General features: G+C 40.0%; 1 protein-coding gene across 1 annotated transcript; it reads right to left on the bottom strand.

Moving 5' to 3' along the window:
- Positions 1 to 223: 223 nt before the first annotated feature.
- Positions 224 to 26,996, bottom strand: PXYLP1 (2-phosphoxylose phosphatase 1). The gene is made up of 5 exons (XM_008941901.1): positions 26,918 to 26,996; positions 11,643 to 11,804; positions 10,406 to 10,532; positions 2,545 to 2,684; positions 224 to 1,155 (listed from the first exon to the last, which is right to left on the bottom strand). Exons 1-5 carry the CDS (start codon positions 26,994 to 26,996, stop codon positions 224 to 226), a joined length of 1,440 nt encoding a protein of 479 aa, XP_008940149.1.

Genomic DNA, 26,996 nt, shown 5'->3' with positions numbered 1-26,996 from the left:
TGAGCACACTCATACACCTCACGCTTGCTCAGCTCTTGTTCTTCCATCGGAGACCGCCGGGAGTCTGAATGGAAAGGAAACTATTTGAAGCATGTTTCAAGCAATATCCTTTTGTACTTACACATACAAGTCCAAGAAACAACCAAACTGGACTGTGCCTCAGCCAGGACACAGACTTGCACTGATAACGCAGGTTAACATGCTTCCTTCCCACCTTCCTCCCCTACAGTGGTCTTCTGTGACATGCATCGTAATAACTAGTGCTGTTAAAAATTAAGAACATATCCCTCTTGACAAAGCTGACAAATTTTTCCAGGGGGCACATGGGCTTGCTGGAACGTTTATAGTGATCCTTGCAAAACGAGGTCTGGAATGTGACATCGGCGCCGTTATACAGGATGCGGATAAAGTGTTCTTTGGGTCTCTTGCCATCCTGCCACAGCTCAAAAACTAACCTGGCAGCAAATTTAGGAAATCTGGCCTCCGTAATGCCCAAGGCACTGAGAACAGGTGACAACGTGACGTCGTGTGCAGAGTAAAGAACAAACACCTCCTCTTTCTTGCCTTCCGCAATCCGCTGCAGCCGATCCACAGTCTGGTTGAGGAGAGGATGAGTGGCCAACAGTGCGTACATGAAATAAAGCTTCTTCTCCCGCCTTTCTCTCTCATCCTCCAACTGATGTCTTTTGATTACTTTGAAGTGTTCCATACCAATGCAGCCAGTTTTGGTACATGGAAAACTGACGTTGTGGCAAAAATAGCACAGGAGAGAATCTATTGGGTTCGAAGCCCTCAACTGCCTCGTGGGAATACCTACAATCCTGGCCATGTCCACGTAGATTTTCTCCAAGTCGCTGTTTTTCACCCGTAAACTGTACTGTCTACGCTGTTCCTCTTCTAGGTAGTGGTTTCGCATAGGGCAGTCGCAGCTTCCAGAGCAAAAAATGGTGCTCCACTGATGCCTCATGTTAATTTTCTTCCAGTCAAAATCTGGCAAAAAAGTGTAGAGCAGCGCCAAGGCGCTCTGCAGGGTTCGGCTCTTCCCCGTTGTCTCCAAGTAGAGCTGTTTGGCTGTCCAGTCACTCAGAAGCAGTTTGTGTTTGTTTATATAAATTTCTCGTAAGAGTTGTCCGTTTCGCAAGTGCTGTACAACCCCTGAAAGAGATTTTTGTTTAAGAAATTACAACACACGATTAGAATCTTCTTAGTTTTGGAGGAAAAAAAATATAGACTACAGCTAGCAGTCTTACTGATAAATGAACCATTAGTTCAAAGCTTATGAACTTCAGAATGGAACTTCATCTATGCTTAACTATTAGGAAAGTGACATGAAATATGAGATACCTGCTATTCTTCAGTATCTCTTGGAGTCTAGTAGCTAAACTGAGATACGTGGACTGGCTGAGGAACTTGGGGTTGTTCTTCATGGAGAAAAGGACGCTCAGGGGAGACCTTCTCACTCTCAACAACTCCCTGAAAGAAGGTTGGAGCCAGCTGGGGGTCAGGCTCTTCTCCTAAGTAACAACTGATAGGACGTGAGGAAATGTCCCCAAGTTGCACCAGGGGAGCTTTAGGTTGGATATTAGGAAAAATGTCCTCACTGAAAGGATTGTCAAAGCCTGTCCCAGGCTGCCCAGGGCACTGGTGGAGTCCCAACCCCTGGAGAGATTTAAAAGCTGTGGAGATGTGGTGCTGAGGGACATGGGTTAGTGGTGACGTGGCAGTGCTGGGTTAGTGGTTGGACTCAGTCTTAAAAGTCTTTTTGTGCAGATAAACTAAACAATGTATTCACCAGCAGAGTTTCCAGCCTTTCTCTCACTAATAGTATTGATGAAGCCTCAAACCTTCATTTTCTGAAAAAGTTGTTTGGAATTTAATTGCTGATATTTCCACCTTTTCTCCCAGTAACTAGCTCAGCAGAACTGGTAGATGGAATACAAAGATAAGCTTCATCTTCCTATGGTGAAAAGATACATAAATATGCCAAAAAGCACACTCCTGGAACTTCACTACATTTTTTTAGGGGGAGAAGGAAAAAAAGCACCAGATTCATGCAGTTTTTCTGCATTTTCTTCCATAATACAGGCATCAGATGTTTCTGTTACATCAGCATCTCTCACTGGGGACACAGTAATTACATCACAGGTAAAAATTGGCAACTCAGTGGTCTTCTGTTCCAGGGCCATTCTGAAATCCAAACCCATCTGTAAGAGAGCATCAGGCCTTACTCAGGAGGGACTTGGTAATGCAGTTTTTTTACCAGGGTGACAAGGAAAGGAGCTCTGGCTTCCTACAAATAAAGCTAAACAAGATGCCAAGGCTGATCCATCCGTGACAGAATGGCAGGTTTGGTTTCTCAAACTGCTATTAGCTTTATGGTCATACACTTTATCCATATCCCAGCACAACCTAGGCGATGACCAACATTCTGAGCTTCCCATAACAAAGCACCTATTTGGATGTAAATAAAACCAGAAGATGTCTTTTCATGCAGACTGCATTTAAGGGAGCAGAAGCACAGATAAAGCTGCTATGGCAACGCACCTGTCTGGGTAAGCTCTCCCATCTCACACAAAGAATGACTGGGGTAACGTGGCAGGCTGCTGAGGGAACCATCCAGTTGGGCTGCAGAGCCTTTGGACATATGTTTAATGAACGCTTCAAGCTGAGGATGAGAAGGTTTCCTGGAGAGGTAAAACAAAACGTGAAAACTTCCAAAAGCATACGGGAAAACAGCTCAAGAGAGTCAAATATTCTAAGTATGTCAGCTCAGAAATTTCATGGTGTGAGGTTATTTCCCACTGAGACAACATCTGCTCTCACTCAGGACTTCTGCAAGTATGCAAAAGAAATCCAACTGGTTACTAACTACCAAGAAACTAGATAGAAACTATTGTCACGTTAAAATTATGATACTTTTTGGTATGCAATTTGTAAAGATGTTTTTGGTTGTTTTGAACACGGCCGCTAATATTGCTGTGAATTTTAAAATAAAGAAATAAATTCTTATGAAAGAAAATACTCTCTCCAGTTTCTAAAAAAACACTGCACTTTTAACACAACAGCCAAGGCACTAACAATCCAAAGGGGTTCAAATAACCATTATGTTAAGTAGATTATCTTGACAGAATTGTCCAAGTTTTGTGCTGTACGATGCTGATTGCAATCTCACCCTTTACTCCTAATAAATCACTTCAGGCTCAAATCAAATAACACACGTAGCCTCAATTAAGTGGCATCCAGAAAGCAGCACACAGGGAGCCCCACTGAAACTGAAAGTCACAGTACTATTACCTAGAAAGGAAGAGTTCAACACTGTTGGAAATATAAACATAGAAAACCAACTGTGACCTCACTTTCACAACAGAAACTTATCACCTAAGTAGGGATTTCTTTGTGAAATGTCAGTGTTCAATAAAAGTCACACAGTCACCTCTCTACCCCAGATGGTTCTCATTTTAACAGGACTTTAAGCCTGAATACAGGAAATATTTTTTATGTTATTCACAAAAATATATATATTTATAAAAATCAGATACATTTAGTCAGAGAACTTTTACAGGAGTCTGAGTCTTGTGTTTATTGTTTGTATTTACACTTTGCTAGAAGGATGAACTGCTTGGATGTAAAAACCTCAGGTCTAAAAAAATCCTTCCAGAGTTGCAGGAACCACAAGAGGGAGCAATGACACTACTGAAGTCCGAGCAAGTGTCTGGAATCAAAGTTTTCTAGGACAAAGACACTCATGCTTACACAGAAGAGCCAGCTCTCTCTTAAGTGAGAGCAGAGCTACACTCACAGCATGCATGTACAGGAGGGCTCCTAAGAATCAGTGCCTCTGTCCACTGAACAGCTCCTTGCCACATCATTTTATAAAACTTGAATTTTCCAGTGTTTAATTTACCTTCAGAAAAAAAAATACTTGGGAGGAAAATGTTACGATAAGTTATGGTACAACTGCCAGGAAGGAGAGGAAAAAAACAATCAACCAAATAACAAAATGAGGCAAAGAAACAAAATGAGAGAAAAATATCGCAAGAATTTTTCATTTTTACTTCAAATTGAAAGGAAAACCAGGCAATTTATGACATTCTATCTCCACAGCTGCTTCTCTTAGGAATGCAAATGAAGATCAATATTGGAGCAGCAGAGGTACATAAAAAAGGCTTTGTTCCTTCCAAAGCAGTGGGGGCTTCCTGTTGTACTGCACATACACTGGAAAGCCTAATCCAGCTCCAGATGGGAATTTCAAACACAACTCTTCTACGTGTCACTAGCTTCACAGCCCAGCAACACAATCTAAAAACGGGAGAATTAAGTTGAGAAAATTAAATTAAACCCATTAGCAAATACCTTTTTTAAGCTTATTACAGATGTAACAGGGTAAGCTACCCATTTTTCTAAACTTTGCACTTTAAAAACCTCTCAAAATGAAAAAACTGTCAATCATCATTTTCCTTAAACCCTGTTTACTTAATTACCAAGTTCTGCAAATACATATGCAGGAAAACTAAAAGAATGGCAGCATCCATTCTGCTTCTTTTGCTGCTTTGCTTACAAAGACCTGAACTCTTAACAGAATCATACCTACTGAAAAAACTGTCAGCAGTCACTTGGAAGGAATAAAGAAGAAGAGTGTTTATCAGTGCTTTGAGAAAATAATTACCTACAAATGGCAGGGAAGATAAAGTGACATCCAAAATAAAATAGTTAAATGTATGATAATTGATAAAATAATATCCCCATGTATTAATACAGTTTTTCATTTACATATGAAGATATTAGTTACTTGACTTTGGATTGCATTGTTTTTAAAGTGAGCCCAAGTTTAGCATGTGGTAAGTGAGTTATGAAATATGATTGTTAGGCAGATTTCTGAACATAAACTCAATGCTTATGGCTTGTTAGATACATTCCAGGGGGAAGAAAACCAATAAGAATCAAATAGTAGAAGCAAGAGCCATTCTGCCTGAAGGGGACAGACATCTCAGGCTACAAGATACTTCTATCCCGACTGTAATCCTCACATAGTAACCAAATCCTGAACATCCCAGCAATTCTCCAGATTAACCCTGTACAACTGAGTCAATAAAAGCTGCTCTTTCTCAACGGCAAAATTTACAGCACCAGGCAGGCTGCTGGCTAACAAATGATTCCCCCGCCGTGCCCCACGGTTCCTCTTTTATTTAGAATATGAATCCTCCTGTTGAATTGGCCAATTTACAGATGCCGCAGGAGATGGAGTATCCAGGCAACACAGCTAAGGCTGCTGGGTCTGCCTGTGCAGGAAGCAAAGGAAATTACTCACTTCTAGAGCTGAAAAGACTGAAATATCCTTAAAATCTTACTTATTTTTGTTTGTTTGTTTGTTTTAGAAGAAGTAACCAAAACATTACAATAGGCCTGAAGATATAGCCTTGTGTAATTTGCTGGGCATTACGACACTAAGCTATCACATTTGGGAAATCTATTAACACCATGAATATTTCAAATTTTTCCAGGACGTGGGATGGTTTTTCACCTGACACTGCTAGTAACAGCCTCACTTTTTCCTAATATTCAGCATTTATTTCCCATTTTTAATATCTGTTGAGTTCCTATTTAATGATTTCTGTAAAATAAACCAACTTTTATCTGTAACAACACTGAGGATGCTTCTTGTCCCTGAAATAATGCACTGGGCTTATTTTCTTCCTACTTACAAACACTGGGATAATAGATCCCAAATTTAACAGTGCTAGTTTTGTAGTGTTTGTTGTTTTTTTCTTTCATGAGAAAGAAAGCACTAACTTGCTGGTTGCTCTGAATTAGATCAAAGCAAGAAATACAGTAAGAGGGTGAGCACACACACGACACCTCCGAAAATCCGCAGGTGAGATTTTGGACAGCTCAGCTACAATGGCACAAACTGCTGTGTCACAAACATTGGCCCACTGGACTACTGCCCTATTTCTATGTAGACTGTAGCACATTATAAGCTTGGTTTCTTCAACAAACCTGATGCTCCCCAGACCACAGCACTTGACCTCATTAAACTGGATATACTCTTTGGAACCACCCACAAACTTCAGACTACATATCTATAGAAGTTGCAAAGTTAATCTCACTGAGATGAAGTACAGAATTTTAAGAAACTGATGTGGAAAGACATCATCTTGACAACACTACATTCAACTACTGTTTATGTAATAATGTACATGTTCCTAAACATTGAAGAGGCACTCTTGAATAACATACCCTCACCACCATATAAGATGCTACAGACAAAAAAACCCACATTGTTCAAGGTTCTGATTAAAAGAAAATTATTGATAGAGGAAATGCTTTAATTATTGAGATCAGTTGCTAAGAGTCATTTATTTAAAAGCTAGAACTGAATAGTTAATCAGCTAGAAAACTAACAGCAGATTACAGACGCTTTGCAGAATTAAGGCTGGATTAACTTTTTACTCATTTTACCTCTGCTGCTGTACTCTAGAGTTCTGCAGGAGACCTACAACCCTCAGGAAAGAACTGGAGATACTGATATATTTTTTTCCTTCCCAAACAATATTTATCTATGGAAATTTCACTTTTGTTAGTAAATGCAAAAGCCAAGAGGATCAAGTGTCTCACAAGGCGCTGCAGAACCCTCAGTGTGTCATGCGGTGGGGAAACGTGAGTGTGCCAGGTACACATCAAGCTTCTGACAAACAAACATTAGTCTTTGTAACCATGTCACCCCAGATCCTGTCTGCTAATTGTACCAAATGCAAATCACTTTTCTCTTAAGTTGCAAAAAAAAAGTATAATTTCAAGCAAAAATAATGGGTTTTCTGTGAAGTTCAAGCAGATAAAGTGTCAGATCAAAGGACTATGTTATTTCCTTTTCAGAGGCAAATGAATGGAAAGAGCCACTAAAACCAACAACAGATTATTATAGTCTGCAAGAGATCCTGAAGACAGCATTGGGGCTGTTGGGGTTTATTTATTCACACAGGTCTTACAGCTTTTACATTCTTAACAAACTCTGTAGTGATCCAGTCTCCTTCACTGGTCTTTAGCAATAGGCCTCAGGAGAGCTTTCTTCACCTAATTCTGGTCTGGATCATGCTTTGACCTCACTCCAAATCAAATCCACACCTCCTTTAGCTCCCAATATGATACTTGCCTCTCCCACACTTTTCTCTCTCATTTTCTGGCAGTTTCAAGATATGCATATTGAACCTAAAATTCTGGTATTTGTTACTAACCTTCTTATAATTAGCATCAACACCTCTCACAATGCTTTCAAGCATATGCCAATTAACTCATCATACTATCAAACTATTGCAGCCTTCTGAAATCACTGTATCATCTTCCAAAAATTCTGTCTTCATCTCAGATACAAACTCAATGATGAAACACAGCTTTCTTTTTTTTTTTACTTTTAACATTATAAATTGAAATACAGAGGGGGAGAAAAATGGGAGATGAATTTATTGCCCCCCATAAGCAAACACTACAATGAAAGGATTTTTCATATCATTTAATTAATTTCCTTTTCTTGAGGAAACAAAATTATTTTTTTCAGTTCCCTTTGGAAATTTTCATCCAGAACAATGAAAATAATAATAATATTAATTGAAGTTTTAGACAGAAGAAATCTCCAAAGCACTTAATCCATTTGCTTATATTCATGCCACACTTATGTGTCATGATCCATAATTCACAATACCGAAGCGTGACCTCAAGGCTATTTTGCATACCCATTAGAGGTCCATGGGGTTGTAGCATAATCTGCTTAATTAATGAATTCCATCAGCTGAATGCCAAGTCAAATAAAGAACAGACTGAATATGAGCAGCATACTGATCTGAAACTGAAGTCCAGAAAGCTTAAACAAGCCAGGCTTTTAGACAGCTCAACTTAATTATACAGCATCAAGAAACCTTCACAGTTCAAAGGTAGCACTTATATACCTTCTAATACTCTTGTATTACAATAATAAAATAAGTTTACAATCAAACATCCAATTTACATCACAAAGGAATACAAGCCTGACAGCCAAAGGCAGCAAATAGCTTCCTGATGTTCAAGTAATAAACGTTCCATCTAAAACACTGGCAGAAACAGTAACAATTCCAGCTTTCTTCAGGAAGGTCAGCTTTGACACATCTAGACAGCATGGTACAGAGCCAGCTCCTTTAACCTTTCTGCTGCCCTTTCAAAGTTGGCCAGGAGTTTCTACTTTACATCAACCTTGCTCACAAGGACACAAGGTTTTTTTGGTTCACCACTCAATTTTAGTGGCTGTAGCATCTACACGTTGACATTCTAATACTTCGTAAAAAACAGCTGTAAAAGCTTCTCAGATAAATACAAAACTAAGGTCTCTTGTGGCTCTGTCATGTTGAGAAATACAGCTACTCATCCAACACCATCACTTGCAGTTAACATCTCTGCAATAACGTTCTCCACATGCATTCTAACAAGACAGATATTGAGCAAGATCAGAGCCTTTAAGAACTCCAAAAGGAATCTGGATCATATTTCTTTACTTAGTATTTCATACTGAAAACAACCTCACCCCATAAAGGCAGGTCATTAAAAATGTTATCATAGCTATTAGCAAATGATTCATTTTTCACCTTGTTAAAGAAATTAATTGCCCACTCAAGTCTATGGCAGAGATATCTGGGGTTTGGTCTCCTGTCTGCAATCTCAGAGCTGTATATCTAATTTCTGAAAGCCAGTTGGCTTCCAGCTAGCACAGAACACTGCTGGGCTTGGGCACCTCTCACAGAACTCAAACCTGTGTTGGAGGCTGTTAGATTCTAAGACCACTGAATGCCACTTCTTGACAACACAAGCATTTTGCTGGAAGTTGACATTTGAATAAAGAAAAGAAGCAGCCAACATGAGAGTAAAGGAAAGTTTGGGTTTGTTTGTTTTTTTTTTTTTTTAAATTTGCACTATGTAAAAGGTCCCAGACAACTGTCACTTAGCAAATTCGTTAAGTATGGTCAGAAAATCAGGTATTTTGATTCATATTCATAGACAAACATTCAAAAAGAGTAGTAATCCTTTCAAAAAAAAAGGAGGATATGGTTTTGCTCTATTTCTGATTTTAGTACTTGTACCAAGCAGCTGAGATGTGAGTGCATATATACACTCTAAAACCAGTGAAATTAGAAGCTATTTGAACCTTCTAAATTCCAATGCCATGTTACCTTTATAAAGCAGATTACCCATGTCTATTTTTCTTCCCATTTTACTCTAAAATGGTATACATAGTGTTGTAAGCTTATTTGGAAATATACATTTTTGTCTACAATGTATGTGAAATACTGTATTTTTCCTCTGTTCAGATTTGCCCAGAGGTTTTGCTAACACATCTGATGTTTTTTTCTTGAATTTAGTAAGAATTCAGTATTTCCAGGTTCACTGTAAAGTCCTCAGCCAGAAAAAAAAAAAAAAAAAAAAAAAAAAAAAAAAAAAAAAAAAAAAACCAAAGCCAAACACCACAGATCCTATTTTTTAAAAGGAAAAAAAACCCACATGTAATCAAACAAGCTGGAACAACCTTTGGTGATTTCTATCATCACTGTTTATTTCTACTGCTCTACACTACAATCTTTATCAATGAGTAAAGTCTAAACAAGAGAGATGGACTCCTCCCCAAGAGAAAGAAGCAATTCAGGGATACCTGCAGCTCAGACTGGTTCAGGTATGAAGGCAAGCACTGGCAAGCTACAAAGACATGATGTTAGGTATAAGCACACTACACTGAAACAGAAACGTAAATGGCATCTTAATGGCAGTCAGACATAAATAACTTACGTGTGAGTTTTAAATAGTGAGTGGCAACTACAGGCAAAGGGCAGGTTCTGAGTAGCAGACAGAGAGCTTTCTGTTTAACTTCTATCTTAATAGTTCAACATACAAGCCCCATTTTTTTCCCTGGACTTTGACATAAATCATTAGTTTAAGATTAATGTAACCCTGATAATATATACTTCTGAAAAGAAAAAATATAAATCACAAATCTAAATTTTCCTATGGTAGTGACAAACTGAGACCTTGTTGTATTCACCCCAAAGCAACATGCTTAGCTGAAATGAAAGAGATGTTGCTCAAACACTGCACTTAAATGTTTTGAAAATGTGTAGAAGTTTATATTATGAGCTGGTAACTTAAATATTCCATTAAATAGCTTTTGCTTTTTAAAGAAATACCACTACTTCTGGTCTGAACTGGTAACGGGTAATAGCTCCTGTTTCAGAGGAAATACTACACACCACTGAGAGAGGATTATTTATTAATCCATGACAATACACAAAGATCAGAACTCACAATGTACTTCAAGCTGCATAAATTGGAAGAGGAATAAAATAATTATCATGTAAGACATGCACTTAGCAATGATAAAAGCCAAGAATTTTACCTGCTAGGCAGCAACATGCAGTCAATGTCAGGTCTCTTTGTCTTGGGAATGGCATACAGGGGATACCTGTCACCATGGCGAATCAACACCTGCACTGACACCAGCTTAAAATAATGAGGGGCATGACCTAAAGGGAAGAAACGTTAAGGGAAAAAAGCAATGTTAAGAAGAAAAGTTAGGTACATCTTTCTCCTATACAGGTTTTCTTTAATAAAGCAAAACAAAATCAGGTATAATTAGCTTGATAGCTTTGGTATTACAATGAAAGAAAACCTCCTTAAGAAATAACTTATCATCCCAAGAAAGATTTCACCTTAAACTGCAAGACAACCTGCACATGACTCAGGTTCTGAGCACATTCTCTACAGCACACCTGAAGCCCAACAACCATACAGGACATGATTCAAGATTCACTGAACCCTGCCAGCACAATACTGTCATTCCACTTTTACAACGCCTCTCTTCCAGACCCCTCTCATAATGACAGACTTTGCAGCATGCCCAATTTTGAGCCTTTTGATATATTAGTTTGCAATTTATTTTATAGGCATTAACAGGATATGCTAACGAGGGAACTCATTCACATTTACTTGCTGCTGCAGCTGCTACAGAGTGGAGAATGCTAACATGCCTTCTCAAAGACTATGTCTAATGGTTTGGAATTCCAAAATTAACAACTTCTGGGGTTTTTTTTCCAGAATTCCAGGTCAACTATTTGCAATACAGCTCACTTGCAATAAGAATTACGGTTCAAATGTTAAATATCTATATCTCTGCTACTCCTTTCAATTATAGACCTTCAATTGGCCACTGACTGGAAACAGAACCACTTCCAATAATGAAGACAACAGAGAGGCTACAAAGGGAAGAAAAGAAAAGCATATTTTGAACAATTTGTGCCAGGGGAGGTTTAGGTGGATATTAGGAGAAATTTCTTTGCCAAAAGGGTTGTCAAGCCCTGAGCCAGGCTGTCCAGGGCAGTGGTGGAGTCACCATCCCTGGAGTGATTTCAAAGACCAGGGAGATGTGGTGCTGAGGGACACAGTTTAGTTGTGACCTGGCAGTGCTGGGTTAACAGTTGGACTGGATGATCTTAAAGGTCTCTTCCAACCAAAAGAATTCTATGATTCACCAGCCAGCTGGCATTTGCTGTACCTTCTCCAAGCACCAAAGGACTGACAAGGTTATAATTTCCAATGACAGCAACTGAACTGTTGGGCACATTCTCCCAGCTTACCTTCCATGCTGCGCTCAGCAATGGTGGGAATATTGCAGTAAACGTGAGCTTCATAAAGAGGATCTATTGCAGGAGGCTCAGTCAGCAAATCAGGCATTATTCTCTTTCGGCTCTTAGGATTCAACCCATCTTCCCTGATGGGGTTGACTGGGATTAAGTGCACTGCAAGATATCAAAAAATAAACACCATATACCTTTAGCAGGGTTTAAAGACACACAGGACTAAGACTTTTTTTTTTTTTTTTTAAGTAAATATGCACAAAGACTGTGGTTTCCACAAAAGGATACCTATCAACAGCATAGCTCTTTGTTGTGAATTTTTCATTATTTACACAATCATGAAGGCAAAAGCAGAGAGCTCTCTAGCAAAGTCAAGGCTAGGAGTGCAGAAGTACATCTGGATGTAAAACAATTCTGCCTTTCACACTCTTCTTGAGGGTGCTTTTTCTGTCAGTCTCATGAAGCTCTAAGAGCACAAATAGGAGGAAAAGAGCTTTACAGGCCCAGCTGTCTCTCAGCATTTTAACTTCAAAACTGCTGTTGAAGGACATCAGCACAGCACAGTTATGAACATGGCACAACGGACCGTTGGGAATGCAAAGTAGCCAAGATTGAAGGGGATGGATTTTTTCCTTCTAATCTCTGTCATTTTCCCTCTCATCTCCACCCTTACGTGGCTACCTTGCCAGCCTTAAATACTCTGACTTATCTAAAGGAAAAACACACAAAATACATTTGTGGAAATACCACAAAATACGTTAAATACAAAGAAATGCAGTTAACATTGACAGACAGGGGGAAGGCAACAAAAATACCCCCACGAAGTTTTCTGGCACATAGAAGCATGCTGAAACATACTTGAATTGAAGGCCAGAGGTGTACTCAAAATGTCTCTTCACCTTGTCTTGAAATGAAATCATTAATTAATTTATGAGCCTTACAAGCCTACACTTTACAACACAGACTCTTCATTCTTCCATTACAATACACCACACTTGAAATATTTTTATGTGGTTTCTCTCTGCCTGCCAAATCCCAAATTCCAGCATTTTCCATACCCTGGCCAGTGCTGTGGACATGGTTATTACCTACAAAGTGCAATGACTTCAAACTTTGCCTTCAGCCCTTTCAGATTTTGCCTACGTCTGCCCCCAGGACTCCTTGTTGAGAACATTAAACTGTAATTTTGCCTTTGCCACTTAAACCACAGAGCTCAGCTGCCATTCCAGCTTTTATCAGATTCAGTTTTTAGCTCTTTCCATGCTGTAAGAGCTGCAGTATTGTGAGACACTGCAAACCAGTGACCAAGAACCTCTGGCAGTAACACACAGCCTTGGCAATATCTACCAGAGCTTGATAACTTGATCAAGTGCCTACGATTTATGGGGCCAAATACTTTGTTTGCAGATAGCAAGCCTCGTTTCTAACCAAACTAGTTGAATAAATAGTTTAACACTGCCAAATTTAAGGAAAAGCACTAAATCTTAAAGAGAAGAATCAATTTAAAAGATATTTGGTTTTATACATGGTTTTCCAGTCCATATCTAAGAAGCAAACCTACAAATAATATTGGACTATTTGAGCTCAGAGGAGGACAGGAAAAAAATAGAGGAAAAAGAAGAGGGGAAAAAAGACAAAATCCCTCATACGGAGTTGAAATTCATCTTTTTTCCAACCTCTGTTCTGCTCTTTCAGCTGTAAATCATTGTAAGATCAGAACCCCATTATGTGGTTTTCACACAACTTTTTATAGCTTAGCATTATTTTATATGACCTGCTCTATTAGTTCACATGCACTAGCCCAAAACAGTAAGCCTGCCAATGTGCAGACAGTCCTACTTAAATCTTTGATTAAGGGGGGGTTTTAAACAGGGTTTTTACACCACTGTGCCTTTCAAAGTTCATGTTTTACTACGACAGGAATACAGCAATGTAAAGTAGAAATGAAAGAGATGGTTTTGATATATTTTATTAACTGCCTGGCTGTGAGAAGCTCATATCTGAAACATATTTGCTGATCTAATTGGAAACTTTCCCCGCAATGAAACTATAAAAAATATGTTCATATTATTATAGAGATAGATTGACAACAAAAAAGGAAAGAAAATATATTTTCTTTCAAAATATTCAGAGGCTCATTTTTAAAACTAAAGAGGCTACATAGAAATGGCTTTGAAACATTAATTTTGAAAAAGTTATAGCTAGGAAAAAAAAACAAAAACAAACAGAGGGCGCACAGAAACAATAAAATGAAATGAAAGATCTCTGAATGTAACCCAGTTTAGTGTCCCACCAAGTTGAAATGGTTTGAAATGGGAAGTAAAACTACATGGGCTGGTATCAGACAAAAGTAAGAATTGATCAAACAGTCCAACACAAATTCTGTCCTGTGTGAGACAGAGGGGCACCAAGCACACGGGAGAAAACTAAAATATTGCTATAAAATAACTCCTCCAAAGATTTTTGCAGCTCCAAACTGAAATATGCCTTTTTTTAAGTTTACAAAATTCAGAGGAAGTAAAATCCAAACTCTGATATTAAGTTCAATCAAACAAAAAACCTCCAGTAATTTTTATTTTAAATCAAACCACAGAACTTGAACCCAAGTGTTAAAATTAACAGTTTGACTACGAAATGTCTTCATGAACAAAACCAATGGGTCAAAAATATTATGAGGTATGGTTTTATTCTCAGTGTACAGTAAATATGACCCATTTAAAGAGCAAGAAGCTAATTCATCTGAATTCCTTCCTCCCCCAGCTCCTGAATGACACAAAATATACCAAAAAAGACAAATATTAGACAAGTAGTTTCTAAGCAAGAAAGGCACTCATTCCTAAGTGCTTTCAGTACAAAGAATGTAACCATTACTACATAACAACTAATCCCCTCTGGAAGAATGTCAAGTTTATCACATCAACTATTGTACTCAGAAGCCCACTCAGGGAGCCAGCCTGCTATGAATTAGGCTACAAAACTGACATGATTTTGACAGAATTTAGTCCAGCAGAAAAACAAACACAAAGCAAAGTGCAGCTCATGTAGAAGAAACACCAAATGAAATGCTAAATCACTCCATTACCCGTTTCTCTGCCTCCTGCAGTTCTAGGTTCAGCTTGAAAAATAAAAGGTATCACCACTGTTTACCAAGAAGGAAAAGATTCATCCATGGAAAAAAAAAGAATTACCTAAAACCAGAGAGACAGGCAACAAAATAATTTTCCATTTCTGCTTTTCCTTGTAGCTCCAACCAGCCTGAGAAGCAGCAGCACACGCAGCCATGTTAGTCTCAACTTTCTGACTAAACTGAGACCTGAAGTTTTCATCTTTCATAAAACAGAAGGTTCTTTCAGCCCCATGCAAACATACTATTTAAAACGGTCACATGGAAATGAAGCCACACAGCAGAAATGAAAAAAATCCCCAAACACCCCACTGTAGGTAACCTTATGCCAACAGGCAACGAAAAGCAAATGCGCATGTCAGACAGCACAAAAAGTTATTTATCCCTCTTCCACCTCTCCCTCCTTCCCTCCCTCCCTCCCCTTCCCCTTTCTGCTCCTAGCAGGGCAGTACTGAGGACACTCAGGCTCCTGAAATTCTGGTGATGAAGGTAGACTTCTCCAGCTGCTCTCCCTCTGAAAAAAGTGGAAGCTGGAAAAGGAGGCGTTGGGAAGAACGACCAGGAAAAGGCAGGAATGCTTCAAAACAACTGAGGTGGGGAGAAAGGAGAAGATGTGTGCAGCAAGAAAAGCAACCTAAGTAAGATTCAAGTCTCAAAGGTAAGACCTGTATTAACAGCAAGTGTCTTCAGCTAACACAGCTCCACAGGCACCGAGGTGCTGAGGCTGAATGCTGAGTAACCACACAAACAGAAAATGCTGATTAGCCTCACATTGGTCAAACTAGCAAGTTTGATGAAAAACCATCACGAAACCCTTTAAAAAGGCTTTCTAAACCTGTGAGCATGAGCTTCTAAGCTTAAGATTTTCTATTTATTTTATTTATGTATAAACAGAGCCACTAAATTTTTACATAAGTTTGTTTCAAATTTTTACCGTCTCTCAATTTAAGAATGTGCAGTTTAATTAAGCAAAATACCCTAATTTTCATTTTACATCAAACCACCTGCCCTACAGAACCTGATGATCAACGTTGTATTAGATACAAAATCTGCCCATACTGAACTTATAAAGCAACAGTGCCCAATATCTCTGCAGTCTCTATCCCCTACCCATCCACATCTGAACCTACTTCTTCCACCATACCCCTGCGTCCCCTCAGATTTCCCTTCCATGTTCTCCCCCTCTTTTGTATCTTCTGCCTGTTGAGGAGCAATACCCTGAAGCACAGACATTTCTCCACAGGCAGCTCCCTACACAACCACAGCCCCTTCTGATGCCGAGCAGGCTCCAAGCTTCAAGGTTTTTTTCCCCACAGTGCTGCTAAATTCTCTGAGCAACACTCCAAAAGAAAAAAAAAAAGGAGTGAAGGGAGCTCCTGGAGAAGATAACAGAAAGAAGAGTGGGAACCTGTGGAGGACACACCTAAATTTAACCTAGAACACCACCAACAAAATGCTCTGCCTTGATAAATCCCTGACAAGCTAAAGAAGGTACCTTGGAGTGTGATTTCTCCACAATAGTTCAATTGATTGTACTAGACTGTACAGTGTGCATTTGAAGGTGACACTGGTACATCTTTCAGATTGCAGCTGTAGCTGGGCAGCAGAAGTAAGAACTTATACACCTAGAAGTCCTGTCAAACCAAAGGACAGATTCATCGACCTCATTACAGAAGTGGGCAGGAGTTTCCAACCTCCTGGTACCTCCTGAGTGGTCAAATGGGAGCAAACACTGAACAGAGACCTCAGATTCCTCCCTCTCAGTTTCCAAGAACTTGCAAACACCCCGCACCAGTGGTGAGTTACAGACTGAGATGTGCCCAGACACAGACACCCATCACTCATCACTCCAGTTTCTGGATTGCTGCTGCTGATCTTCCCCCTATAGGAGAGACCATAGTCTTTTAGAGAATTTTCAGGGAGTCTGTTGACTTACAGCACAAGCCTGTTGCCAGCACCCTGTGTTTCAAATTCCAAGACAGACTTTACAAATACTCTTTTTTTTTTAAAGTGTGGCAACCAAGTAGCAGCTATCATTGAATAAATGTTCTTTTCAAGTCAGTGCTTCTCATCAAAAGTGCTGTCAAATGCTTGCCGTGGCAGCCTTGAGCACAGACTTCAGACCACAGAACCACAGATTTTGGCAATAGATGTCACTACAGAGTATGCTGACGTCAGAAGTTAAAGCCCACTGCCATAGCTCTACTGATCCTGTTTTCTGGATCACAAGTTGGGAACTTCTTTAAAGCTTTCTCCCATCTTCAGATAATTGCCTAAATTAGCCTTTTGCTTTCAGAGTGATGCCTCACAAGCACTGATCCTTACCAGGTCAGATTGTCAAAAATTCATACAACACAACCACCATGCATATGATGTTCACCAGCTTTAAGCAACCCACAGCAGGATTTTTGAACATCAGTTTCTTATTTCCAGCTGCATGCTTTGCCTTTTTTTTCCCCCGCAGGGTTCCAACCTGACTTACCCAAGGAAAATGAGTATGGTAAAAAAAAACCCTTTTTTGCACCAAAACACAACAGGTCCTGTAGTGTTATGTTTTTAAAACCAAATTTAATCAGAGACATTAAACTATACAATGGGTGCTTGCATTTATTGAGTCCAGATGTGGCTCTCAATAGAGCTTTATGCTTTTAGGGATTTTCCTCCCAGTTGTTTTTCAGTGGACAATTCAGGAGGGCATATGGCACAGCTAAAACAACTTTCAGGCCCTTTCCAGTTCCAGAGAAGACAGTCATTGCTCACTTCTCCTCCCAAAGTGAAAAATTACTCTCTCCACTTCATTTTATTTTCTTACTACACTGAGACGCCACATTAACATGGAAAAGATTTCAACTTCCATCAATTGAACACACTTTCTTAAATGAAATAAATATCCACAATAAAGCTCTTCCTTTACCAGCATCTCACTAACTCACTGCTTGGCTCTCCAGTTGGTTTGAAGGGGACGGGGGAGGTTCCTAGTAGACATCTAGCCAAACAGAATTCCTGCTCTATAAACACGAGTGACAAGATGCCAAAAAAGCCCCATCACTGCTTACGATGAAGGAGTTGTGTTGGTCCCTTGCCTACCACAGGCTCGTTAGGATTCACAGGAGACAAGTGTTACACAAACTGTACCACGATGCTGTAAATGGAGATGCTCCTACCAACAGATCTATGTGGCTGCCACATCTCACCATGCTATAAAATAACTTCAACTATATCAAAACTGTGTCCTGAGGACCACCAGGACAAGGACTGGTCTTGGCTGAGGACCAGCCACACAAGGCTCAAGTATACAATGACTAAGTAGAGCTATTCATGGCCTGGAAGCAGAATTTTTATAAATACAGTAAACCCAGCCATTCTTCTTTATCTAAAGATTCATGAGCACTACAATAAGATTTTAAGGCTCTATTCTGCTTCTGTCTACACAACTCAGCAACTGGTAAATGAACCAATACAGCTGCTGTCTCGGAACAGATTTTCAAAACAGGTTTTATCAGCTGTGTTCAGAAACTGCTGGCAACTCTTCCCATTCCCATGGTATCATCTCAAAATGAAGGTCAACACAAAAAGGTAACTGCAGGACACAATATACCAAATGCTTCTGCTGTAATTTGTCTGCGGGTAGTGACCTTTGTTTTTTCTTTTTGTCCTGTATATTTTTTGTCTCTCATGAAGAGTAAGTGGGAAGCTGTGCAGCAGTGATTACATCATGACTGAAAAAAAGACACTTGGCAGATTTCACACGTGAACTGAACACGAACACAGTGGCCAACTATGCTGTGTTCAACATGGCAGAAGAAAACATGGCAAAAAGTATTTTCTCAGGAAACACGGGCTGCAAATCATCTGGCTTCAGTGATCTTTTCCTCTACAGCAGCTGAGAATGAGACAAAAACATGCACCATACAGCAGAGTTCGAGACAGTTCAACAGTTGCTCCTGTTGGGTTATCTTGCAATCTGTTTGCATCATCAACAATGGCACTCTGCTGCTGAAACACACCTATTCTTTAAAAAATTCTTGCTTCTCAAGTGGTATGAAGAGGAAGCGTGCACAACTGTTTTCCATCATCTAGATAAAACGTTCTAGAACTTCAGATGCACGTCATCGCCTCTTTTCCTTAGGGCTCTCCTCAGCATCCCAAAAAATGGCTTTTGAAAGTCAAGGCAACTTTTATTAGGGCGTGTACCAGAACACCCAGCTATTGAGAGAGACATTTCAAAATACACAGGTAAAGCCAAAGAAATAAAAGGCCTTAAAAGCTCACCTTTGCTCTGCCCACTGCAGTTGCACAAGTGTTTCTCCCCTGGTTTCAGAACAGCAAGTCAGTGGCTTTTTGGCCTGCAACAAATTCTGTACATCTGCTCACTAGTAAAAGCATCTTTCTGGCGCCTTGCCACAGAGCTGCTTTCTGCACTTCTCAGCAGTATCTCTGTGCCCAGGTAAGAGCCAGGATTGTCTCTTCTCCCAAAGGGCTACCACCCAAAAGGCAGGAAGACCTGCCAGTGTCTACAGCTCAGCCTCTGCAAAGGCCCAGGACACAAACTGTTTAATATGTTAATGTCATCAGTCAGACCCACTCCACAGACATCTGGCACTTCTCTGTACCAGTGTCCTTCCAAGACAAAAAGCTTTACAAATTCAAATCAATATTTTAACTACTGCATTAAATTAGCACCTTTCTGTTGCGCATCTAATCCCAACTGTTTTCTGTCCTCAGACTGACCTGCTCAGGGAAGTGATCTCAACACCATATGCCACTGCTTACCCAAGCCAAGCCAGCTCACTTGTTTGTCCTTGTCAACACCAGGGCACAGAAAGCTGCCAGGAATCTGCTAGCAGCAAACCCCAAAACAACGTATTTAAGACAGTAAAGCCTGACAGATTTTTATGCTGAGGAAGCCTGTGCTGACAGACATAGTCATTAACCTCAGAAATTCACAACATGTTCTCTGGATCAGAGAATTATTGATATCTTTGGGACTTGTGCCATAAACCAGATTATAGAAAGATGGTGAATCTTATTTCTTGTCTTCATCCAGTATTAACACGCACGGTTGGTAAACCCAAAACTACCCCAGGTACCTGGGGTTTCTAGCTCACCTAATCCAACCATCTCACAAAAATCATAAAGGGAGATCACTTCCACTTTCCAAGACTTCCTATTTCACTGCAGCAAGTCCACAAAAGCCTCAGTTTTTAAATACAAACTACTTAGACCCTACCTCATTAACAAATAACCCACAATGCCATTTACTATGTGCAAGCACTGCTGCTCTCTCCATGAGAGACCTTTGGAAACTTAGCAGGGAAGTCACTCTGAAAACACAGATGGCTCTTATTTTTAAAAAAGCAACAAAAAACTGCCTGCAGCACTAAAAACTTCAAAATTGGTACAGCTTAAGAAACTTTACTGATCACAGAAGATACACGAGCCCAAGGACACACAGTGAAGTTTTCCAAAATCTTCACAGTCAAATGAAGAGACGCTTTGGACTAAGTCACTGCATCATTTCAGCAAAGAAAGCCCAGCAAGAGCACAGATAAAAGAACAAAGTGCCTGGAAGACAAATTGCAAGAGGAATTAAGAGGACTAAGAAGCAACAACAACTATCTGAAGAATATTAAGTATATCTGGAACAGACACATACAGGAGAACTATCACATCCATAAACACAGCAGCTTTCAACTCAAACTGCAGCAGCACAGTGGGGATTAAGGTGGGCACAAAGCACAGCTCAGAAAAACAAACCAACATCAAATCTAAAGTTTAATCAGATGTCTTTCCTGAAGATGGCACATGGCCTATCAACAGGGGGATCACAACTGCATTATCACAGAATGTGTTGGGTTGGAAGGAATCTTGGAGATCACCTAGTTCCATCTCCCCTGCTGTGGGCAGGGACACCTTCCACTAGACCGACTGCTCAAGAGCCCCATCTAGCCTGGCCTAGAATGCTTCCAGGGATGGGCCAGTCTAGATGGGGCTCTGAGCAACCCAATTATACCCACTGATGTTAAGATAGTTTTCCTGGTACTCTCCAGATGAGACTCTCAGTCTGCACTCTGAACAAGGAGAGAAGGGAGATTTGGGTTCAAAGATTCCTCTGATGAATACCTACAACACAAATCTCAAACAAAGGACAACAAATAATGTATGAGGAGTCCATTTGCAATTAATAGATATCATTGTCCTAAAGGTTCTGAAGAAAGTAAATTGAGAGTGATAGAGGAACTGGACTGGATCCACACAGCAGCTCTGGGGCTGGATCCACACAGCTGCCACTGCAACACCAAAATATGTTATCCTGAAAATCCCAAGCAAGAGCTAGAATGGAAACTCTACACAGCAGGGCCATAACCTTGTGAGAGTCAAGGGCTTATATCCTGCAGACTTCACCTGCTTGAACTAACCCTGAATCACCCAATTTAACACTTATAAAGAATGTAACAATCTTAGAAACAAAATTCAGAGGTCAGAACACAACTAACCTAAGGAAAAACCCTAGGAACAATTTATTTTTGGCTTTAAAAGACAGACATGCTAATCCAAACACAGCCTGACTCAGTGTTAGAAAGCTATGAAAAATTAATAGCAGAGAACTTGATTAATAAGCTTCTGTTGAGTTGATAAAGGTAACACTCCTGACATTCCAAACAACAAGGAATTTTCTAGTGAATGAATAATTAAATCACTCATGTCATCTACGGCTATGGAATAAAATAAGAATTTAGGTTGGAAGGGACTGCTGCAGGTCCTGCTCCAACCCAGCACTCAAAGCAGAGCTAACTCAAATCAGGTTGCTCAAGGCATTATCCAGTCAACTGGAAGCAGTTTAAGTGTCACACACCTTGGTTAACCCCACTTACAACTTAGAATGAGAGTAGACAGACTAAAGCTTGGTTATGACCAAGCAACTCTTAAAGGAAGAAAAAACAAAACAAAACAAAACAAAAAAAAATCTCTAAATGTTTTCATTGTGCCAGGTCTTCACTGAAACTGGCCATCATCAAACTGACACTGAAGTGCCAACTGCCCTTTTCTGAGGACGGATTCAATTAACATAAAGAGGCAAACCAGCTTGCAGAAGGCAAAAAGGAAGGAAGAAGTGGCATAGGAACAAGAGGTATCCTCCATTGTAAAAAACCCAAACAAATCAGAGTATTTCTTAAAGCTTTACAGAAAATCTGAGCTACTTATTCTACACACTATAGCTCAGATTGTTTGCAGCTGCAATGCCAGACAGCCCCAAGAATGTTTCCAAAAAAACACTACCAAGATTTGAGTTGGATTTTGAGAGAAATTATGTTAAAATACTTATTTTCCAGTATTGATTCCTTCCCTCTAGAATTTAACCTGACACTGTAGTAAGGATTTGCAGAAGCCTAACTAATAAATCACTGTTAAGTTTTTGAGAAGTCTTAGGCTTTATTTACAATAGCATTCACTATATGTTTTAACAGCTCATATTAATCTCTGATTAAATACAGTTCAACTAACCCTCACGGGTGAAGCCCAAATATATATTCAAAGAAGATTTATGAAGCTCTGTAGCCAACCAGCCAACCAAGTAACTTCTACTGGTAAAATCCTGTGTGAAGTAACTTAACCTCACCTATATTCTATATAAGTAGAATATAATACAAGACTGTCCCGTGGTATCATTCTGAAGTCTTGTCTCCTGCTCCTTTCAAGGGTTACTTTCTGGACTGGTAAATTATACTACCACTTTTAAGAAGCATAAAAATATTATTCAAATCTCCAGTCACAAGATAAAAAGCATCTTTAACAAAAAAATGTGTATTTTCTTCATTCGCTACTAAAATGTACACAGCCTTGGACAGGTTATTTGTGGGTTGCTTTCCCCTTTAATCCTAAATTCAGATTAAATTAGTACTTTCAAAAAACCCAGAGAGACTTCTCATTAGCGGAAAATCTACCATGCTTATGAGCTTGAACACAAAATTCAGGAAGGGAAATACGTGGTCTCCTTGCAATTTTGAATGCTGCCAACACATGACAAAAACTAGTTCTCTGCATCAAGAAATTCAAAGTTGTGGCTTTGAAAATACAGTACAAATCAGCAAAATAGTCTCAAAATATGAAACATGAGCAGTTCCTGTTTATGGTAAGGAACAGCAAGAGATGGCAAGGAACTGTCCAAGGGGGTGTGTTTGTCCAGAGACAGACACATCGTAAAATTATCTTTTCACTGAATACCTTGGGAGTTGTTCCCCCTACCCCTTCTCCTTCAGAAATTAAGTTCTGGAAATATTCAACTCACTTTTTTTTTTCCACAGAGTTGAGCACATGCTCCCCCTCACCCTCTCCCCAGCCCACCCAATCCAGGCACCCACCCCAGCGTGGCTTGTCCGGAGCAGCGAGGACACCGAGCTCAGCCCCCAGTGCCTTGGTGCTGCTCTTGTACAGCTCCACTGGGCCACCAAGCAGGGGTGGGAAGAGCAGCAATCACACCAGAGGGGCTGGGATTACACAAGCAAAGAGAATTTGAATAGAGGGGACGTGCAGCAACACAGCGATCACCTCCTATGGGCAATATCCTGGCAGGGCTGCACATGGTGCTTCTGCCAGCCTCATAAAACAAGAGCTGCCTGCAGCACTCAAGCCAATGAAATAAAACAAAACTCTTCTGCTTTTCCTTGTGGAGAATCCAAATTTCTTTTTCCTATGACTCATCTGTAAAACCAAAACCACCAGTGCAAAACAAGATGATGGAAGTAGAGGGAAATTATTACTGGAAAAGCAAAATGTCATCTCCAGGCATGCTGAACCACCAACAACCAAGCTTGAACTGTCAAAGCAGAGAAAGTATTTAAAAAATACACCCAAAACCCACCTCCTGACAATTTACATGGGAACCAGCACCCTGTCAGGGTAGTGCCCGGCATCCTAAAAAAGCAGTAGCAGGTATCAAAATTATTCTTCCTGACAGACAAGCCTGAGGAACTGATCAAAGTATCGAAGTATTTAGAGAAACAAATTTCAAACCATATGCTCCCTATGCAGGATCTGCCTGAGAGCCAGGGACTTCACAGCTCTGCAGGAGCCTGAAACAGGCAGGCTCAAAAGGAAAGGCTCCAATTTATGCTCACCACAAGGTTAAATAGCTAGGAGAAGAAGCTGCTTTCCTACCATAGTTCTAGTCATCCTCTGTTGGCTGTTTCTTTCCTAAGGCTTTCAGTAAACAGAAACAAAAATAAAACCCAAAGTAAACAAAAGTCATTTGCTTTGTTGAAAAAAAAGAAAAAAAAACTACTTGCATGCATTTGATTAAAAAATAAAAAGCCACAGTCATTGTCAAGTACACTTTAGAGAGATTACATATGGCATCTAAACCACTAACTTTTTAATTTCCTTTCAGTTTGGTTTATTCAAGGTAGTTGCAAAGCTAAATAGCTGAGGCATCCCAAGGAGACCAACCTTCAGGCTTCCACAGCCAGCCACAGATGTTCTCATGTCCTGGGAGGTCTGCGCCGCCCCAGTAATTGGGTTCTCATGTGTTACACCAGTCTGAAGGGTAAACATGAAAGCAGCTCTTTGGGCAACCTTGCAATGTTCCTGAGCTGACCTAAGGGCTAACCAATGTAATTAACCCTGACAGGGTTCTAAATTATGCCCTCTCCCCTCCTTGTGAGGCTGCAGGACCTCAGCTGGATTCCAAAATATCCCTTACACCACACTTGACTCCAGCTGTGCTGCCATCCTCCATCCCTGTGCTGCAGGAGCTCCCCCAGCCACTGTATTTATAATCCCTTCAGCATTTTACCTAGCACAGAGTAGGAAGGAAGACCCCAACCACTGAAACCTTCCCCTCCTGGCAAAGAGGAACCAAGTATCCCAACGTGCATTCACTCTGTTTGCACAAAAGCAAACACTTAAGTATTACAGACAAGATTTACAGAGAGAAAAATACAGTCCACAATCTGGCACTGGTCATTTTTCCACAGCTTTTCTGACAAAGTAAAATACTGAAGTCTTTTAAGAGAAAAACAACATAATTCCATTTTGTAACAGTCTAACTGAAAAATCCATCAAAACCAGCTTTTCTTTTGTCTCTAATACTGGAGTACTCAATCACTTTAGAATCATGACTATTTACATAAAGAGGGGGAAAGTGAGAATATGCATGGAGTGATAAATACCATAAGGAAAATACTTCTCCTTTTCCACAGATCTGGCCCCAAACATTAAACAAGTGAGAAACAATTGTAGCTTCTGCTCTGGTAAAAGAGATCCTTGCCAACTGGTTGATGTCCACCCACTGCAGCCAGTGGTGGGACAGAATACTTTTGACACTCCAAGGTGTTGGTTGTTCTCAAGAGAGATTTTAGGGGAAACTTTCTCAACGACTCACCGTGTAAGTTAAAGTGTCAGTATCCCCATAAAGCACCAGCCTTGGGGTGGAAAAAGTAACACACGAAAGGAGCCTAGTTTAGATTGGATCTCAGAAACTACAACTGAAGAGAAAGGGACCAAGAACAACCACCAAAACTGGACACAAAACTTTCCTGTCAGTCCTGGGTCCATCCCCAGCCCACCAGTACTGCACACACTGAGGTCCAATACTGGTTGTTTTCCCCACCATTTCTCTGCCTGGGTTTTAACCCAAGCTGTGATAACTATTAGCTCTGAAAGGATTGCCTGGGGACCTTGTCTCACAAGGACCTTATGCTGGACTGCTGACACTTAGGACACCAACCACCTCCACTTCTCCAGGGGAAGATATGTACCATTTCTTTAATTATGCATTTAATGTTACAGCTTCACTTTTCTAAACAAATTTAGCACAGAAAGGAAGAGACATTTTCAATATTCACTGCTAAGAAAAGCAATAGTTTGTTTGAATGTTTTCTAAAATTCTCCAGACTCCAGCTGGTTTCCTTTAACAGTTTTATACGATGACAGAAAAAGAGAGTTTTGTCTTTGCTTTGGGGATGGTCTTTGGTGCAAGTTTGAACTAGTCTGTCTACAAGCTGAAGTTGATAGAAGTTAAAATATCAAGCTACCTGCATGTCATAAACTCCTTGGTTCCTGCTAGCCTGTACTGCACTTCTCACTGTGTAAAAATTGCTCCCTGTAGGTTAGTACTGGCACTAAGCTTTATGATGGCTGCTTGCTGCAGCCCAAGTGCTTTTTAAAGCACCCCTCAAACATCTTTAATTCCTGGAATTCCTCTCACACAAATGTTATCTTCTAATTAAGTGGAAAATAACTTCCTCTTCTCATGAAATGTGATTCACTCCACTCTATGCCTACCTCCTCATCTCTAAATAAAGCTCGTTTTCATTAAGAATTCAGTTTTGGATTTCAGCTGAAGCTCCTCTAGGACCTTCACCCTACAGACAACTCCTAACCATCCACAGAACACCAAGGGCAGAGGCATGAAGGTCCTAATGGGCAAAACAAGCTGCAGTCAGACCCACTATGTATAAAACTATGTGAAGAAGAGCATAAAGCAGAAGGACCATGCCCTCAGATTGAAACATTGTGCAAGAAAACAACAGGAACCACAACGAATGTTATCCTATACCACAGATATGCATTTTTCCTTGCCTTCTAACAGCACCTAATTACACCAGTGTGTATTAGCACCTCTGAGGTCTGCACATATCACCACTTCACCCATGAACCAGGTGATGAGCCACCAGATGGTACAATGCTTGTGATGAGCCAATTCAACTGTTCAAAGCTTCCTAATGTGAGAGAAAGAATAAGAAGTTCCAACACTCAATCCCTCACAGCAGTTTTCTCAATCCTGTCTGGTCTGATGCAATATAAAATAGGAATTGCAGCAGTTTTTACTCAGATGTGTTTTGTCTCCTTTCATGGAAGGATTTAACCACATTCAATTACTCAACTGCACTACAAAATTAGGATTTTTATTTTTTTTTTCTCAGATAGACTGATTTGTAAAGTCTCTAGATTGCACAGATTCCTATATGGCACACAAACCTGGTTTTGTTCTTATGTTCATTTTCCTATTTTTTTTTTTTTATTTTTGAAACCCAACCATCATATATTTAAATATAGAAAAAAAAATCTTTAAATAACATGTAAGCATGGCCATTTCTAAAACATACCTCTAGGGTCCTATATATAGAAAACCAAAGGGGAAGACACTTACAGAATTGTAGACTGAGGCTCAAAAAGGCTAACAAGGCTGCCAAAGCCAGCAGGATCAGGAAACGGTTTCGGAAAAGCAT

The sequence above is a fragment of the Merops nubicus genome, unplaced genomic scaffold (assembly GCF_000691845.1).
Source record: "Merops nubicus isolate BGI_N331 unplaced genomic scaffold, ASM69184v1 scaffold28566, whole genome shotgun sequence".
NCBI classification, from domain to species: domain Eukaryota; kingdom Metazoa; phylum Chordata; class Aves; order Coraciiformes; family Meropidae; genus Merops; species Merops nubicus.
Note: the sequence above shows the minus strand (reverse complement) of the source record. Positions and strands in the feature narration are given on the sequence as shown.